At 55.4% G+C, this 14813-nt stretch overlaps 6 protein-coding genes across 6 annotated transcripts; 2 read left to right on the top strand and 4 right to left on the bottom strand.

Annotated features, from left to right (window-relative positions):
• Positions 1 to 365: 365 nt before the first annotated feature.
• CGCS363_v005882 (Uncharacterized protein) lies at positions 366 to 1365 on the top strand (the record flags this gene model as incomplete). Its single annotated transcript, XM_036637731.1, has 4 exons — positions 366 to 410; positions 461 to 478; positions 532 to 735; positions 787 to 1365. The coding sequence occupies 4 exons, from the start codon at positions 366 to 368 to the stop codon at positions 1363 to 1365; spliced, it is 846 nt and encodes a 281-aa protein (XP_036498555.1).
• A 294-nt stretch (positions 1366 to 1659) lies between these two features.
• MP1-1 (Cell wall mannoprotein 1) lies at positions 1660 to 2367 on the bottom strand (the record flags this gene model as incomplete). Its single annotated transcript, XM_036637730.1, has 1 exon — positions 1660 to 2367. One exon carries the CDS (start codon positions 2365 to 2367, stop codon positions 1660 to 1662), a length of 708 nt encoding a protein of 235 aa, XP_036497758.1.
• Positions 2368 to 5245: 2878 nt separating this feature from the next.
• On the bottom strand, positions 5246 to 6309 carry taf11 (Transcription initiation factor TFIID subunit 11; the record flags this gene model as incomplete). Its single annotated transcript, XM_036637729.1, has 2 exons — positions 5246 to 5626; positions 5707 to 6309. 2 exons carry the CDS (start codon positions 6307 to 6309, stop codon positions 5246 to 5248), a joined length of 984 nt encoding a protein of 327 aa, XP_036497759.1.
• Positions 6310 to 7025: 716 nt separating this feature from the next.
• gch-1 (GTP cyclohydrolase 1) lies at positions 7026 to 8103 on the top strand (the record flags this gene model as incomplete). Its single annotated transcript, XM_036637728.1, has 3 exons — positions 7026 to 7371; positions 7434 to 7738; positions 7798 to 8103. 3 exons carry the CDS (start codon positions 7026 to 7028, stop codon positions 8101 to 8103), a joined length of 957 nt encoding a protein of 318 aa, XP_036497274.1.
• A 944-nt stretch (positions 8104 to 9047) lies between these two features.
• On the bottom strand, positions 9048 to 11087 carry mtr-8 (N amino acid transport system protein; the record flags this gene model as incomplete). Its single annotated transcript, XM_036637727.1, has 4 exons — positions 9048 to 9966; positions 10045 to 10395; positions 10451 to 10522; positions 10573 to 11087. The coding sequence occupies 4 exons, from the start codon at positions 11085 to 11087 to the stop codon at positions 9048 to 9050; spliced, it is 1857 nt and encodes a 618-aa protein (XP_036497273.1).
• Positions 11088 to 12433: 1346 nt separating this feature from the next.
• Positions 12434 to 14444, bottom strand: mus-18 (UV-damage endonuclease; the record flags this gene model as incomplete). The annotated part of the gene is made up of 2 exons (XM_036637726.1): positions 12434 to 13741; positions 13794 to 14444. The coding sequence occupies 2 exons, from the start codon at positions 14442 to 14444 to the stop codon at positions 12434 to 12436; spliced, it is 1959 nt and encodes a 652-aa protein (XP_036497278.1).
• Between the last annotated feature and the right edge of the window lie 369 nt (positions 14445 to 14813).

Genomic DNA, 14813 nt, shown 5'->3' with positions numbered 1-14813 from the left:
GTTGGGGCACTTGGTGAGAGCACCAAAACGAAGATGCCCCGCAGCAAGCCCTACTTAGTACGGCTCACTCAGTGGTCCTCCAACAAATCACCAAGCGGGGCTCAGCCCCGTCACTCCCCTTGGTGTAGTTGGTTTATCACGTTCGACTGTAATGGTTCCATTGTCATCGAAAGGTCTCTAGTTCGATTCTGGAAGGGGAGAACCAACTTTTTTGACTTTTGTCGAGCTTTCCTTGCCGATGCCGGCTGTCTCCTTTTTATTGCTTCAGCAGACTGATGAGAGAAGCTGGATTGCCTTATTACTCGTCCACCTGCACTACTCATGAATTAGTCCCTCAATTAGAAAAGTCACCAAACGCATTTGCAATGGATGTCCCAGCTGCCGCTAACGCCCTGGGCACATTGGGCGCAGTAAGAATCTCACAACCACCAAAACATGAAGCCAAACTTACACATCGCAGGTCTGCTGGTCAATCCAGGTCCGTTGCATCTCTCATCTTCACCCGTCATCCCCCGTCTAACTATTCACCAGCTCATCCCGCAAATCATCATCAACTACCGTCGCCACAATGCGACCGGCCTGCAACCCTCCATGATGATGCTCTGGGCCTGGGCCGGTGTGCCGTTGGGTGTCTACAACATTGTCGAGGACTTCAACATCGCCCTTCGCATCCAGCCCCAGATTCTGACGTTCCTGAGTCTGGCAACCTGGATCCAGTGCTACTACTACGAACGGGTAGGCATTCCAAATTCCGCGCTCCTCGTCTCGGACAGCTGACATGTCCAGAACTGGTCCGTCCTCCGCTCCCTCGCGGTCGTGACCCCCATCGCGGCAGTCATGGCCGGGATCCAGACAGCTCTCGTCTTCGCTCTGCGAATCCCCAAATCCCGCGGCACCGAGTGGCCGATGATCGTCATGGCCGTGCTCTCCGCGGCCCTCCTCGCCGCCGGCGTGCTGCGGCATTATTGGGACATCTACGTCCACCGCACCGTCCGCGGCATCTCGTTCATCTTCGTCGCGATCGACGCCGCTGGAGACGTCTTCTCGCTTGCGTCAATCTTCTTCCAGCCTTCCGTTGATATCCTCGGTGTCATTATCTACGCCACCGAGTTCGTACTCTGGTGCGGCGTGTTCGCCTGCGGTGGATACTACAACTTCTTGCCGTGGTTCCGAAAGAAGATGCTTGCGAAGGAGGATTCCGAACGTGCAAGTCCCGCGGAAGTGAACTCAAACCGTGCAGACGACGTTTCGGCAGGCAATGGACTTGCACTGCACGATATGCCCTCTTCAACATCCGTCTTTCGCACCGCTTCCGGCGAGGAGCCTGGCCTTCGCTCCAGGGCTATCGCATCTCGCCACAGTTAAACTGACATCACAGACTAAGAACCGGCTCTTTTGAGGAGTCAAGATGAATTCAGTCCAACGAAGCAAGCTCCGCATTGTCTACCTGAACTCGTATGATACAGCGCATCGCCATTCTTCCAGCATGCCGACACACATAAAGAAGGTCCGCCATAGACAAATTTGAAAGTTTTCTTCTCCAAGTACCACCTTGTGCCTTGTTCCTGGAAGAAAAAAAAAAGATAATGAAATGAAACTCCTCCCAAACGCTTTCCTCCGTTCTGCTTGTTGTCACGATCTAAACCTCTGCGTACGCGCTTACAGCAACAGTGTAGCGAATGCCGCCGCGGCGATGGCACCGATGCTGATGGAAACAGCGCTGGCGCCGGCCTTGGCAGGAGAAGATGTCTTGGGGCCGTTCATGGTGCCGTTGCTGGGCATGCCACCACCCATGCCGTTGGCGTTGTTGCACTTGCCAGGGGAGAAGTTGTCCTTGGAGTCGCTCAGAGACTTAGCGAAGGAACCGGCAAGCTGGCTGGCGACGGACTGAACGCTCTGCGGCACCTTCTTGACAACGGCATCAATGAGCTTCTGCGCGCTGGTGCCGGTCTGGTCAATCTGTGTGACGATGACGTTGCAAAGGTTGGCCTTCTCGAACTCGGGCTTCTTGTCGTTGAGGCCCTTGATGAGGGCGTTGCCGTCGGACTGCAGGCCCGAGACGAACTGCTGAAGGTTGAGGGCCTCGTTGAGAGTGATCTCGCTCGTGGCGTCGACCTGCGTTGTGCCCTGCTGCAGGGTGCTGACGAGGCTGCCGGCCGCCGTGGCCAGGCCGTTGATGTCGCCGTTGAAGCCCTGGACGGCCGTGTTGAGGGACTTGAGCTGGTTGTCGACCTGCTGGATGACACCGGAGATGGTGGCCAGGTCGCGCTCGACTACGGAGGGAACGTCGCGCTGCACCCTTGTGGGCATCTCGGCGAAGGCGCCGGCAGCCAGGGTAAGGAGGGTGACCTCGGTGGTGAACTTCATCGTGACTTTTTTTTCTTTTTTGACGGTTGATGTTCCTTCGAAGAGGTGTAGCGTAGGATTAGGTGTGTAGGTTTAGAGAGGGGGTATAAGTCCGAAGGTATCTCTTTGTTCCGTATTTGACCAGCAATCGTGGGGGATCAAAGGAAAATCGACGGAAAGGAAAGAGGGCTCTCAAAGGCTTATACGTATGGCACAGACTGGATCCGGGACCCAAGATTCGAAGACAAGAGAGACACCCACACCCAGAACAGACACAGGAGGGGGCAAAACAACCTTCATCGCACAGACGGTAACATTATCTGGAATCTCAGCTCATCACTTTCCCAAAAGCGTAATCCGTCTCACATGTAGCCCACGGTTCACCCTCGTAGCCCAACACCACCACATATGGTTTTGAAGAAGCAGAGGAGGGGGAAAACTGCTTCGACGGCGCTTCTTCGAACCGGGGCAGGCCTCCCGTCCGCAATCGCATTGACTTGCTGTCTTCGCTACCTGACGTCAATGCATGGATCAGTTAGGGAGCCCAGCCCCGGCTGGCCTTCCAGGCGGGAACGCGAGAAGGAGAGTGAGTGCTTGCTGAGCCACTCGCATCGCACGAATCGTGAGACTTCTACGGCAGTATCGATGGATCAGTCTTCCTGGGGCGATCGTCGACCTGGGTGCCTCAACCCTGCTCAAGGTAAGGTGCTTATTCCACACAAGCTCGACGGGTAGTCCACTGACGGTGCTTCCTCCCTCCCCCGCTCTCATCCATACTACGATCCGCCGAAAAAGAAGTCAAGATGATTAAGCGTTCGCTTCACTTTTGATGATCCTGAAGGTGGCAACTCTGCTCATCCTGAAGAATGACTCCTGGCTGCTGCGGCTCAAGTTCTTCCCATCTTGCCGGCCAAGCCTCTGTGTATCGCCTGAACAACCACACTTACACACACGGCGACCAGCACAACCACCGACGGAGTTATTTTAAAACATCAAACGGAACTGTCCCCGAAGCAAGTTGGGGGTTAACTGCTGTAAGGCAGCGGCAAGGTACGCTCCAACCCCATCGCCCCGCCCTCCAGCATGATACGAAGTGCCTCGCCGAAGTGAAACGTGAAACGTGCGGACAGATCCCTGCTCAACTCTCCCCGAGCCCAGGAGATCTGGCGATCCCCCACAGCCCCACGGCTGTATTCCACGGCTCTGCTGTGGATTTCCTCGCTCCAGAGTTCTGTTATTGGATATTCGAGAGCTCCTTTCAGGTTGATTGCTGGCTCGTCTTGTCAGGCCGACCCAAGTCGGCTCGACAAATCCATCAAAAATCACGGCAGGTTGAGCCCGAGAATCAGACCACGACCTGGCGCGAGCTCCTCTCGACCCTTTCGTCTTGGCCGTGTCTCTTCAATGTACGAAGGGTCTTGGCCCAGGGGTCCTACCAAACGGGGTAGAGGGATTCGACGATCCCCGGGCATAGCAGACGTGGGATATCGCATGTTCTTAAACTCATGAGCTTTCAGTTGATTGAAAATCGATGCAGAGTCCGGGCCTTGCGACATTTCCATGTCTTGCAGTCTCTGTGCGGCCACCGACGATGGCTTCGTTGGCCGGTGCTGAAGGCCTTCGAGCATGCATGGCCACCTGTCAACGAGATGCCGGTGAAGCAGCTTGCCTGACACAAAATGCAGGCGGACTTCCCGCAACTCAAAGGGCGGCGGTCTGAGTCAACCCCAAGAAACATGGCGCGTGAAGCCGAGGAACCACTCCCACGAACTCTTGCCGAATCCAACCAGTGTTTGGTGTGCCGTATGGTATGGACCGGTCTTTTAGCACGCCAACCCCGTGGCTGCCAGTGGGTGTGATGGGAGACCTGAACCATCGACCGTGGGGGTGGCTGAGAGAGTGAGAGTTTGACGAGGATTGAATCGTAGCCGACTGTACCAACGTCTCAGAGTCGGCTGAGTTACTCCTGTTGCCTCTAGAGCTCTGGAGCAAGATTCTTGCTGCGAGTATCAGAGTCCAGGTGAAACGGAAAAAGGTACAGCTTAGACCGCGGCGGAGACGCGGGCAGCCAATGTATCGCCAGAGAGTCTCGAGGGGAGGGCAAGCTTCCGACCTTCGGCCGACTCTGCCGCGCAGAAACGCCAGACGAAACTGATTGGCCCGGTACGACCGCACCGTCGCACGGCGCGTCAAAGTGTAGGTGCCACATCGCTTGTCAGTTTCTAAACATGCTACTGCACGGAATGCAGAGACTCGGCCTCGGCTCCGCGTGCCCTTCGCATCGGGACGGCCAAAAAGGGAACCCCATAGTGGCTTTCTCACCAATGGCGACAGGACCTCCGGCTTCTGTCCGTTTCTGGTTTCTTACATGCCCGTCGACTTCCCAGTCTCGGTCTCGCCATTTGTGTTTTTGGATGAAGAATCATGGGACGGCAAATTGCTATGTCTCCATGCTGCAACAGCCATTGGCAGCTGATTTCGAGTTGCATGAGACAATCAACTCCAGACGAACCCTTCAGCTGATTCTCCTGCCTGGACGTGGCCTGGACACACATCTCGAAAGCGAGTGAAGTATCCTCATTTATTCCCGCAGTCGCTATTATTCCTCTGCCGCCCGGGCCGCGGCAGAGCGGCGGTTTGCGCGGACTGCGCTGGGACGTTGATACCGCGGAAGAGACTCTCAGATATACGGTAAGGCATCTATCCGTAAGAACTGAGAACGCGGGGCGCTGAGCAGTGTTCTGATAGGCACGTCAAAAGTTGACGTGCGTGTCATCCATAATAATGCTAACTCATAGGTTAGATGGGTATCATGCAAAATCCTCCAAGCCCTTCTTCCCCTTAGTCATCCCCTGTACTGTCCCCTTTTTTTGGCCAACGCAAACGAGACCCTCGCTCATCACTTGAAGATTCGTCTGCCGCCGGTGCGCACAGGGAATCTTTCAACGCCACTGGACTGTTGTTCGTGCCACAGACCCTGGATACCAACCCAGCCGCCGTCGCCTGACATTTTATACCGCCGCCATGCCTCACGGAGATGATCCGGCCGTAAAGGACCTCGCCTGTCTTCCTTGGCGGCCTGACTGGCCTCGCCATTCTCGTCTTTTGAGACGGGCGGTGGTGTCGGCAACTCCGACTGCTTCTCGCCAGTTGCCTTGATCCACTCTCCTTGCACGTCTCGAGCTCTTTCGATGAGCTCGCCGATGAAAAGTTTTGAGACTGACTTGACGGCGAGTGCGACGTTGGGCGGAACGGATTGCGATACGGTTGCGTTGACGACCTGGGCAGTGTAAGTATGGTATAGCGTGGACGGCGGATGACAGGCCGTCAAAAGCAGCGACAAGATGGGAGCAAACTTACTCTCTTGACCACGGACTCCGTAAGCTTCGCGGCACGCCAGAGTTCGTAGCGGTCGTATTGTGCTGGGTCGAATGACTCGACCAACATGGCACGAAGTCTGATCTCTTCCTGCTTTTGCTCTTGCGTTCTGGCTGTAGTGTCGACCAAGGCCATGCGCATATCGTTGTCGTCGTCATCGTCGTTACCGCCATCCTCTTGTCCCTCAGCTCCCGCGCCTGTGCCACTGACCGTCGTCGGTGCGCGACCACCAACAAGCGAGGGTGTCTGCTCTCTGGTTTCCACGTTCGTCTGGTTCTTGGGCTTCCGGCCGCGCTTCTTCTTAGGAGGCGCGCTAACCTGGCTGCCACTGACCACGCTCATGGTATCGGCTGACGGTGATCGCGGGAAAGGAGATCCAGCTCCATCGGGAGGGAATGAAGTTTGACGGAGAGGATGGGCGGAAGCTGCGGAGGTGACGGAAAGGGTAGAGGCCTTGCGGCGCTTGAGAGAGGGCTGGGACCCGCCTTCGGAGGCGCGCTTCTTGTTCGTTGTCGGGAGCGGTGCCGATGTAGGATATGGGGGAGACAGAGCGGTCGGCGAGTTTGCGTACGGAGGAGAAGCCATCGTGGCGGCTATCGAGGTCGGTCGAGGTTGGTCTGGGCCGTCCTGCAGAAGCTACGCCTGCGCCGTCGAGAGTGACTGTCGGACGTTTCTAGAGAGTTTTTGTCGTGGATCTATCTCGAAAAGAAGCTTCCAATTGTTTCTGAGAAGCTCGGGGGCGTTGTTGGAAGGCGGAAGTCAGGGACGTTGGCGTGGAGTCGAAATTCACGATTGGCAGACCAAACTGGAAGTGAGGCGCGACTTGAGGAAGGAAGCTACGCAAACGCCAGGCGCAGGGAAGGTACAAGCTGACTAAGGTGACGGCAGATCACATGACCACCTTGGCTGAGCAGGTACGAAGGTACTGCTACCTTAGCTCAAGGTGCACTGATCCAATGAGCCAGTCAACCTTGGCGGGTAAGCCACATGGCTGGCGAGTGCATTGTGACTAAGCCGAAAGTTCCACTGGACTGGACCCTGACGCCAGAAAAGCTGGGGTGCAAAGGTGCTGCACCTCAAGAAGGAACTTTTGGTGCTACGCCGCGATAAGATAACGAACGCTGCACGCCGCCCATAACCGAATTTTCTTCTCCGACTTAGCTCCAGGCGAATGACTCTCAGCGGGTCGCTTCCCGAGTGTCTTGGTCCTGGTTTCTTGCGCCGGAGCTCCATCATCCTCCTCCCACTTACACCTCTCAATTCTCTCCACATCGCCAATCCGCGCTCCTAATACCTCAAAAATGACACAATTCGAGGGCGCCGAGCTCAAGAAGGGCAAGAAGACCAAGCACAACCACCACAACGGCCTCAGCGGATCCAGCGACGGAAGCGATGCCGAGACCGCGAGCCAGGCCAGCAGCAGCAAGCGGGGCAAGAAAGACAAGTCGAAGCGCAAGCGCGAGGGCGACGACGCCGAGCTCAACGGCAACTCCAAGAAGCATCGTCGTCCCAGCTTGAGCCGTCCGGCTCGCGATCCTCGGGATACCACATCCTCCTCCTCTAAGAAGGTGAAGAAGCCCAAGAACGAGGGCGCCGTGACAAGGTCACCCAGCCCCGTTATTGACTTTGATGGCCTGAGTCGCCCGAGTAAGATCACACCATTGCCCCGCCCCGCGCCAGCCATTGACTAACTCTTTTGCCCTCACAAGGCATTGGAACTCGCGAGCGACTTGAGGAGAGCCCGGAGCAGGCCGCCGCGAGACTTGAGAAGCTCAAGGGCGCCGTCCGCACCATTCTCGAATGCGTCGGCGAAGACCCCGACCGGCCCGGTATCCTCGACACCCCGAGACGCTACGCCGAGGCCATGCTCTTCTTCACGAAGGGCTACCAGCAAAACGTTCGCGACATTGTCAACAACGCCATTTTCCAGGAGGGCCACAATGAGATGGTCATTGTCAAGGATATTGAGATCTTCAGTCAATGCGAGCACCATCTCGTTCCCTTCACAGGCAAGGTATGTAGGACCGCGTCGCATGACTGACTGGACGTAAAAGCTGACTGGAAACACCACAGATGCACATTGCCTACATCCCCAAGAACCAAGTCATTGGCCTGTCCAAGATCCCACGCATTGCCGAGATGTTTGCCAGACGTCTCCAGATTCAGGAGCGCTTGACCAAGGAGGTGGCCAACGCTATCATGGAGATCCTGAAGCCTCAAGGTGTTGCTGTTGTCATGGAGTCCAGCCACCTGTGCATGGTCATGCGCGGAGTGCAAAAGACGACCACCAGCACGATTACCAGCTGCGTGCTCGGCGCATTCGAAAAGAAGGAGAAGACCAGGAACGAGTTCCTCAGCTTGGTGGGTCTGAAGACATAGAGGCGCATTCAGAGAAAATTACCCTGCCTAAGACAACCCCTCCTCCCTCCGAAGTGAGGGGCATGAGTGTGGCGGCTTTGGGTACATGCTACTATTACTACGGCGTTTTGGTTTACAGGGTCATGCATTACGAATGGGAGAGACCATCTTTTCAACATTGGGTCAAGCATTGGCGATATTTCCGAGGGTAGATTTCATGAGAAGGGAGCTCAACGCTCGTTCTGGGTTTAAAATTTTTGTTTCAACAGCGCACGCACGCACTTTGTTTTTTCAACACGGAGCGCAGATACAATTGAACAAGGAGTTGCCGGCCGTTGGCTTGCTTGCTTACTTTCAGCCACCACAACTACTAGCCTGCATCTACCGGCATGTTATCCTGTCGTTGTGCTTGAATGTGGAAGCGGTCAGGTCTCCCTGCGTATGCAGGAGGCCGATGCATCTGCAGGCCAAATGGTCTGCAGTAGGGTCAAGCGGTCTGCAAGAGGCCAAACGAAACAAAACAAAACTAATCGAAATGCAGCGGAAACTTTTGGCACGGTTGGCAAAAGACGTTACAACACAATGTCCACGCCACGGAGCAAAAAGCGCAAAAAGAATTGATTCTCCCCTTCCAGAATCGAACTAGAGACCTTTCGATGACAATGTAACCATTACAGTCGAACGTGATGAACCAACTACACCAAGGGGAGATATTAGAGGCTAAGCCTCTCTTGGTGAGATGCTCGGAAGGCCGGACTGTGGTCCCAAGAGGGGCGGGCTACATTCGAGTCATTTTTCTGCCTGCATGATGCCCGTTTAGAGCCGTATTGGTGTGGGCTGCGAGGTCCACGTGGAGACTGTCCTCCGCATTCAGTTCCGTGGGCAATTGTATTCGAAATTGAGAAATTACAGAATTGAAAGGTGAGAAATGCCGATAGCCAAGCCGCTAACCTCTCATCTCCAGCTTACACCGGACTCGCACAACCGAAACTCGTGGCCTGCGACTTGCCGTTGAACGCCTCAATCAGCCCCTCAATGGACGAGTACATCCCCAGCGCCGTCGTGACCATGCCGCCAAGCATGTAGAAGATATTCCAGGAGTTGAAGAGCGGCTTCCTCATGAAACCCCTCCAGTACCGCCAAAATCCGCCGTCGACGTAGTGATAAATACCCGTCGCGGGGTCAAACCGTTCCTCCCCAGGCAACATTGCGTCCTTCCGGATCCAGTACCCGAGCCCGAGCAGCGCCGGCAGCGTGTAAGTGAAGGACAGGATGAAGAGCGCGCCGATGAAGCCAGAGACGAGCGAGAACTGCGGCACCGCGGCGCCGACAATGAAGGCAATGACCCAGTACACCGGGATCACGGCCGCCCAGAGCATCTTCCCCGCCGAGGCCGTCAGCGGCGGCGCCCCGAAGACGCCCTGCAGGAACTCGACGTAGAGCACCTTCATCCCGATGTTGCCGTACAGCCCTGCCGCGATGAGCCCCGTGATGAGGCTGAGGACGTTCGTGGCCGTCTGCCACGCGTACGGCGACAGGCCCTGGATGACGGGGTTGAAGCTGTACTGGCCCTGGAAGGAGTACACGTAGATGCCGAACATGAGGTAGATGGAGTAAATGAAGACCTCGCCGAGGAGGAGGGCCTTCCAGAAGTCCATCGGGTGGCGCATCTCGGACATGAAGGCGGCGAAGATGAGGCAACCGCCGTAGGAGTAGACTGCCTGGTTTAGGCCGTTGAGAGAGGCCGAGAAGCCGGAGCCGCCCGATGCCATGCCGTTGGGCGGGGTGCCGGCGTACGTGTGGATTGGCCCGGGACCGAAGGCGTCGCCGAAGGAGGCTTTGGTCGCCGCGAAGTTCGGGGGGGAGTGCGCCACTACGCCCATGCTATGTCATGGTCAGTACATTCGAAGGACAATGCGGCAGGGTGTAAGAGTCTGGCATGACTGCGCCGGCTGCACTCACCAGATGAAGATGATCAACAGATTCACCCAAACAGCCAGGTTTGCGATCCACGAGAATCGCTGCAGCGTTCTAATCTGTCCCAGAATGAACCCTGCCGCCATGAAGATGATGAGGCACGCAACGAAACAAATGCCTGCGCCGCCATTGGGTCCCTTGGAAATCTGCGAAATCGACTGTCCGTTGCCGAGGATGAGGACCGCGACAAAGAGCATGAGTTGCAGCCCTTGCGCAAAGTTGATGGCGTGCCGCGCCCAGGTCCCAAAGACGCGAAAGTACAGGTCACCGTAGCCTTTCAGAGGGTACCGGTCGGAGTCGAGGCCGAGGAAGGACTTGTAGAGGATCCAGCCCGAACTGGTTCCGTGAGCAGTCTGCGTGGGTACTCAACCGAGTGGTGAGGAGGACTTACTACAAGGACATGATGCCGAAGACGGTATAGAGAGCCACACCTGGGCCATATCCCATTTGCGCAAAGGCCCATCTAGAACGTCAGTCTGAAGTTTTGATAAAGCTGAAGAGACGAATACTCACGGCGTTGAGAAGGGTCCCAGGATATCCGTCGTGATGAGATAGAATATGGCACCCCAGCCGGCTGTTCTCATCGCCCTGCTAGCCGTCTTCCATTCTTCCTGCGTTACGCTTCCCACAACCCCTTCGCCGGGAGGAACCAAGGTCTTGTCGCTCCCGATGCTCTTCTCCCTCGTGTCCGGAGCGCCGCCGCTGCTCTCATACTGCCCGTGCTCGTCACCCTTCCTGAACCTGTCCTTGATCACGCTCTTGATGGTAACAGGCCCTCTGGCTTGGACGTATCTGGCATTCGCCTCTTGCTCTTCCGCGCGAGTGATGCTCGCCCAGTACAGGTACTCCTCGAAAGTCACGTTCGGGTCGTGGATGTTTGGCGTCTCCTCCATGATGTCGACTACATGTCCATTACCGCACCCGCTAGACCGCGAGTTGGATTTCTCGTGCTTAAGCTGTGAAATAGACAGGTCTCCAGCTTCTTGGCTGCCGTCCGTGACCGTGGGCGCGACCGGGTGGCCGGGCATGGTTGCTCCAGGTGTCTCAGAGACGGGACGACTTCAGGCGCACGATGTCATAGGGGCGAACGAATACAGTTCTACCGGCAGAATGTCACACGAATTACCCCAAAGAGAAGGGATGGACTACGGTCTTTATGTTTCCTACAATCCTACGTGGTCTGATGGCGGTTCATCCGAGTGCTTTCAATCAGAGTGCCCGCCGGGTGCGACCGTCCCGGATAACAGAGCCTACCGCTTGCCATCTACGCCGTGTTTCGAAACCCCCCGCGATATCGACTGGCGTGTTGGAAGAGATATGCCGGGGCGTCCTTGACGTCGTCCCGAGCTAAGCTTTGTGGCACCCCTGAAGGCGATGGAACCTAGATAAGGTGCCACGGCGCGCTGCAACCCTCCCCCCGCGTGACGATGACAGCGGTTGGGGTTCTGATTCGAGGAATATGTGCTAAGCGACGGTATCATCGACGATATCTCGAGCGATATGCGTGGGATGATGGGGCTAGCGATTGCTGTTGGTGCTTGTTTGGCAGGTCAGAACTCTGTCTTATCGTCATACATCGGATCAGGGGGTGGGAAGCTTCGATGTTGGTTCCATTTCGAGATGGCTGTGATAAGGCATGCCCCATCTGCAACGGATTCTCGGCAGTTTGGCATTTCGATATCTCGGGAGTCGGCTTAAGACAGGCAAGACCAGATACGTGATGTGGGCAGTTGTGCCCATTTTCATCCTATTGGAAACTCAATCCCTTTGCTTCTCATCCCACTTGGTCGGGTCTTCATCAACGAATATTATGCGGATGGACTGCCAATGAACAAACCGAGCGGTACTCTGTTATTGAGATGGAGTTCAGATTCTTCATCATCTCTTCTTCTGTGGTTCAGATACCTACAAGCGCAAGTTTCATGTCGCGAAAATATGGACGCAAACCTCTTGTCATTGTTGCAACTCTGTTGATGTTTCTGTCAGTGTTGTGGTTGCACCGCATGCTGCATAAGACTGCTCCATTCTAAAAGAATTGTTCACTCGGCCCTCAGTCGCGTCTAGCAGAAAAAGACCTCGCCAGATCGATAATGCCTGTCAGAACCCTTGACCTCATACGTATACGTCAGTTCCTGGGTCCGAAAAGTTGGGCCACTCGCCACCCAATCGCCGACCTGGCGATCTCAGTCCACAAATACACCATATGATCATCACCAGGCCCACAACGCTGACTGAGTGAATTCTACACAATTTTATCTTTTGACCTACTCCATGGATTGAACGCCGGTCGAAGCTCGTTTTTTCGTAGTAAGACATATTGATAGTTTGAAATGGCTATGATACAGGTTATACAGGTGATAGATATGACGACCTCTCATGACTCGTCCTTGACAACCGTCGACTTCCGCTTGACCTCCCTCTTCTTAGGCTTCAGCCACTCTTCCATGCCTTCGGGCCAATACACCCGCCGTGTTGGGCCGCCCATGGCAAATTCCTCTGGAGGGATTGTCTTTGCTTCGGCCTCGGTTGGGCCAGCCTCGCCTACCCCCTCCTCCATTTCTTCATCGCCATCATCGTCCTTCTTCTTCTTCTTCGGCTTTCTCGGCTTCTTCTTAGCAGCCCCGTTCTTGTTTGCTCGATATTCATCCTCCCGTTCGTAAGGCACGACGTCGTTGAAAAGGTCATAACCAGGTAACTTGAATGTGCGCATGAGCTCGAAGACGGCTTGCTCCTTGTCCTTGGCCTCAATCATGAGATCCATATCGGGCAGACAGGGAGGTAGTGTTTTCACGCGTGGTGAGTGCTTCCTCCGGTCTCGTGGTGTGACAGCACCCGGACACGATTCGCTGTAGTGCATCTTCTGCCTGATTCCCTTGCGAGTCCATGTCGCGCGGATACGATCAAAGACTTGTCTGATATCCTCTGTGCCCTCACGTAATTCATTCGCGTCGAATATGATGTTATGATGATGGAAGTCGAGTACCATAGGAATGTTTAGTTCCTCGCAAATGGGCAACAGATCGTGTATCGACCAGGAAACGTCGTCATTTTCCAAGACGAGACGATTCTTGATAGACTGACTGAGCTTCGCATAGTTGGTTCGAAATCGATCCACAGTGGCGGGCTTGTCGCCGTATGTACCTCCCATGTGAAGAATCATAATCGCATCCTTGTTCTGCTGTTCAGGAAGACGCAGAAGCGAGAGCAGCTCATCGTGATACTCCAAGTCGCGAACAGCGTTGGCTATGACCTCCTTACGTGGGGACCCAAGCTGTGTAAACTGGCCAGGATGTGTTGTTAGTCGATGACCAAGTTGAGCAGCAACCTTGCCAGCCTCGGCAAGAGCATCTGCAGCAAATGGTGCGAGTCGATAACCGTATTCCTCGTGGCTGGCGAAAGGAAACATCTCTGAGCTGAGGCGCATGAACTTGATGCCATACTTGTCGTTCCACTGAAGCATCTTGACAATATCTCGAGCATTTGCTAATCCCAACTCTTGGACGTATTTTTGGCCCAGCTTGATGTCAGCAGGCTGTGTGTCATCGGGTCGGTTCTTTGTGGCATGCTCAGGCTGACTTGGATCAGCGAGAGGATGCCGATGCTGTATGATAGATGCAATGCGACATGTCCTTGAGCTAAAGACCGGCGGGTTGGCAGCTCGTAGATATGTGTTAAGACACGCCTTTGACGACATCAGCACGGTTTATACAAGAACGAAGCCATGAAGCACTTACATAACCTAGACGTCCTGTCCAAGGCAGTGGAAGATAGTCACTATTCACTGGTGGTGCTCTCGCTGCGCCCCGCTCTGGGGCGTCTTCTTCTCGAAGCTTATCGTCTTCAACGTCTGCAATGGCACCCTCAGCCTCAGGGCCCTCGATAGGGGCGACATCCAAGTCCGGGGTCCCGGATCGTTGCTCTTCCACCTCACGGGCGCGCTCTTCAGGATTGGACAGCTCCGTTTTGACAACAGGACGCCAAGACTGATCCTCGGGACGTTTCTTATTGCCGCCAACGAGGTGGCTGGTTTCAACGGCAAGACGCTGATTCCTGGTGGAATTTTGGAGACGGTGTTCCATCTCACTGAGCTCTCTCATGGCATGTCGAACGCCATCGTGGGATTTGAGCATCTTACGACTGAGCTGGCGACGCTTGGCAGGTGGCTCTTTGTCTAGGTCGGAAGGGGTGGGGCGCATGCCGGCGCCGGGCTCGGTGACTTTCTTGACGTCGTGAATGCGGCGACTGGACCTCCGGGGGGCAGGGGGGGCCTTTTCTGGATTGGTAGTCTCCTCGGGTTTGATGGCGGTGTCGGCAACAGCAGCAGCAGCAGCAGCAGCAGCAGCAGCAGCAGCAGTGGCAGACTTTCTTCGCTTGGGAGCAGCCATGACGAGAGAGTTAAGTAGCGGAGAGTTGTAAGTGTAGTCCACAGGCAATAGGGAAAGGCTGAATGAGCGGGCAAGTGATGAGCTCAGGGGCGGGACAGGTGACGGCACGGGTGTGGTGTTACGGAGAAGACGCTTTGCGCAAAGCCGTTGATTGGCTGTGGCGGACGAAAAGCTCCTCATGCAGTCAAAGACCGGGGAGGTACGGATGGAAGTAGAAGACGATGGATTGGGATGAGTGATGTATGAGTGTGTCTGGGCCGTTGGGGGGATGGATTATGCTCGAGAGTGGGTGTTTGTGTGTCTGTGTTTGTGCTGGTGGGCACTGTCTGAGGCATGTATCCCCTGGGTGTCAGATTGTACCTTGCCTTA

The sequence above is a fragment of the Colletotrichum siamense genome, assembly GCF_013390195.1.
Source record: "Colletotrichum siamense strain Cg363 chromosome Unknown KSG_Cg363_contig03, whole genome shotgun sequence".
NCBI classification, from domain to species: domain Eukaryota; kingdom Fungi; phylum Ascomycota; class Sordariomycetes; order Glomerellales; family Glomerellaceae; genus Colletotrichum; species Colletotrichum siamense.
Note: the sequence above shows the minus strand (reverse complement) of the source record. Positions and strands in the feature narration are given on the sequence as shown.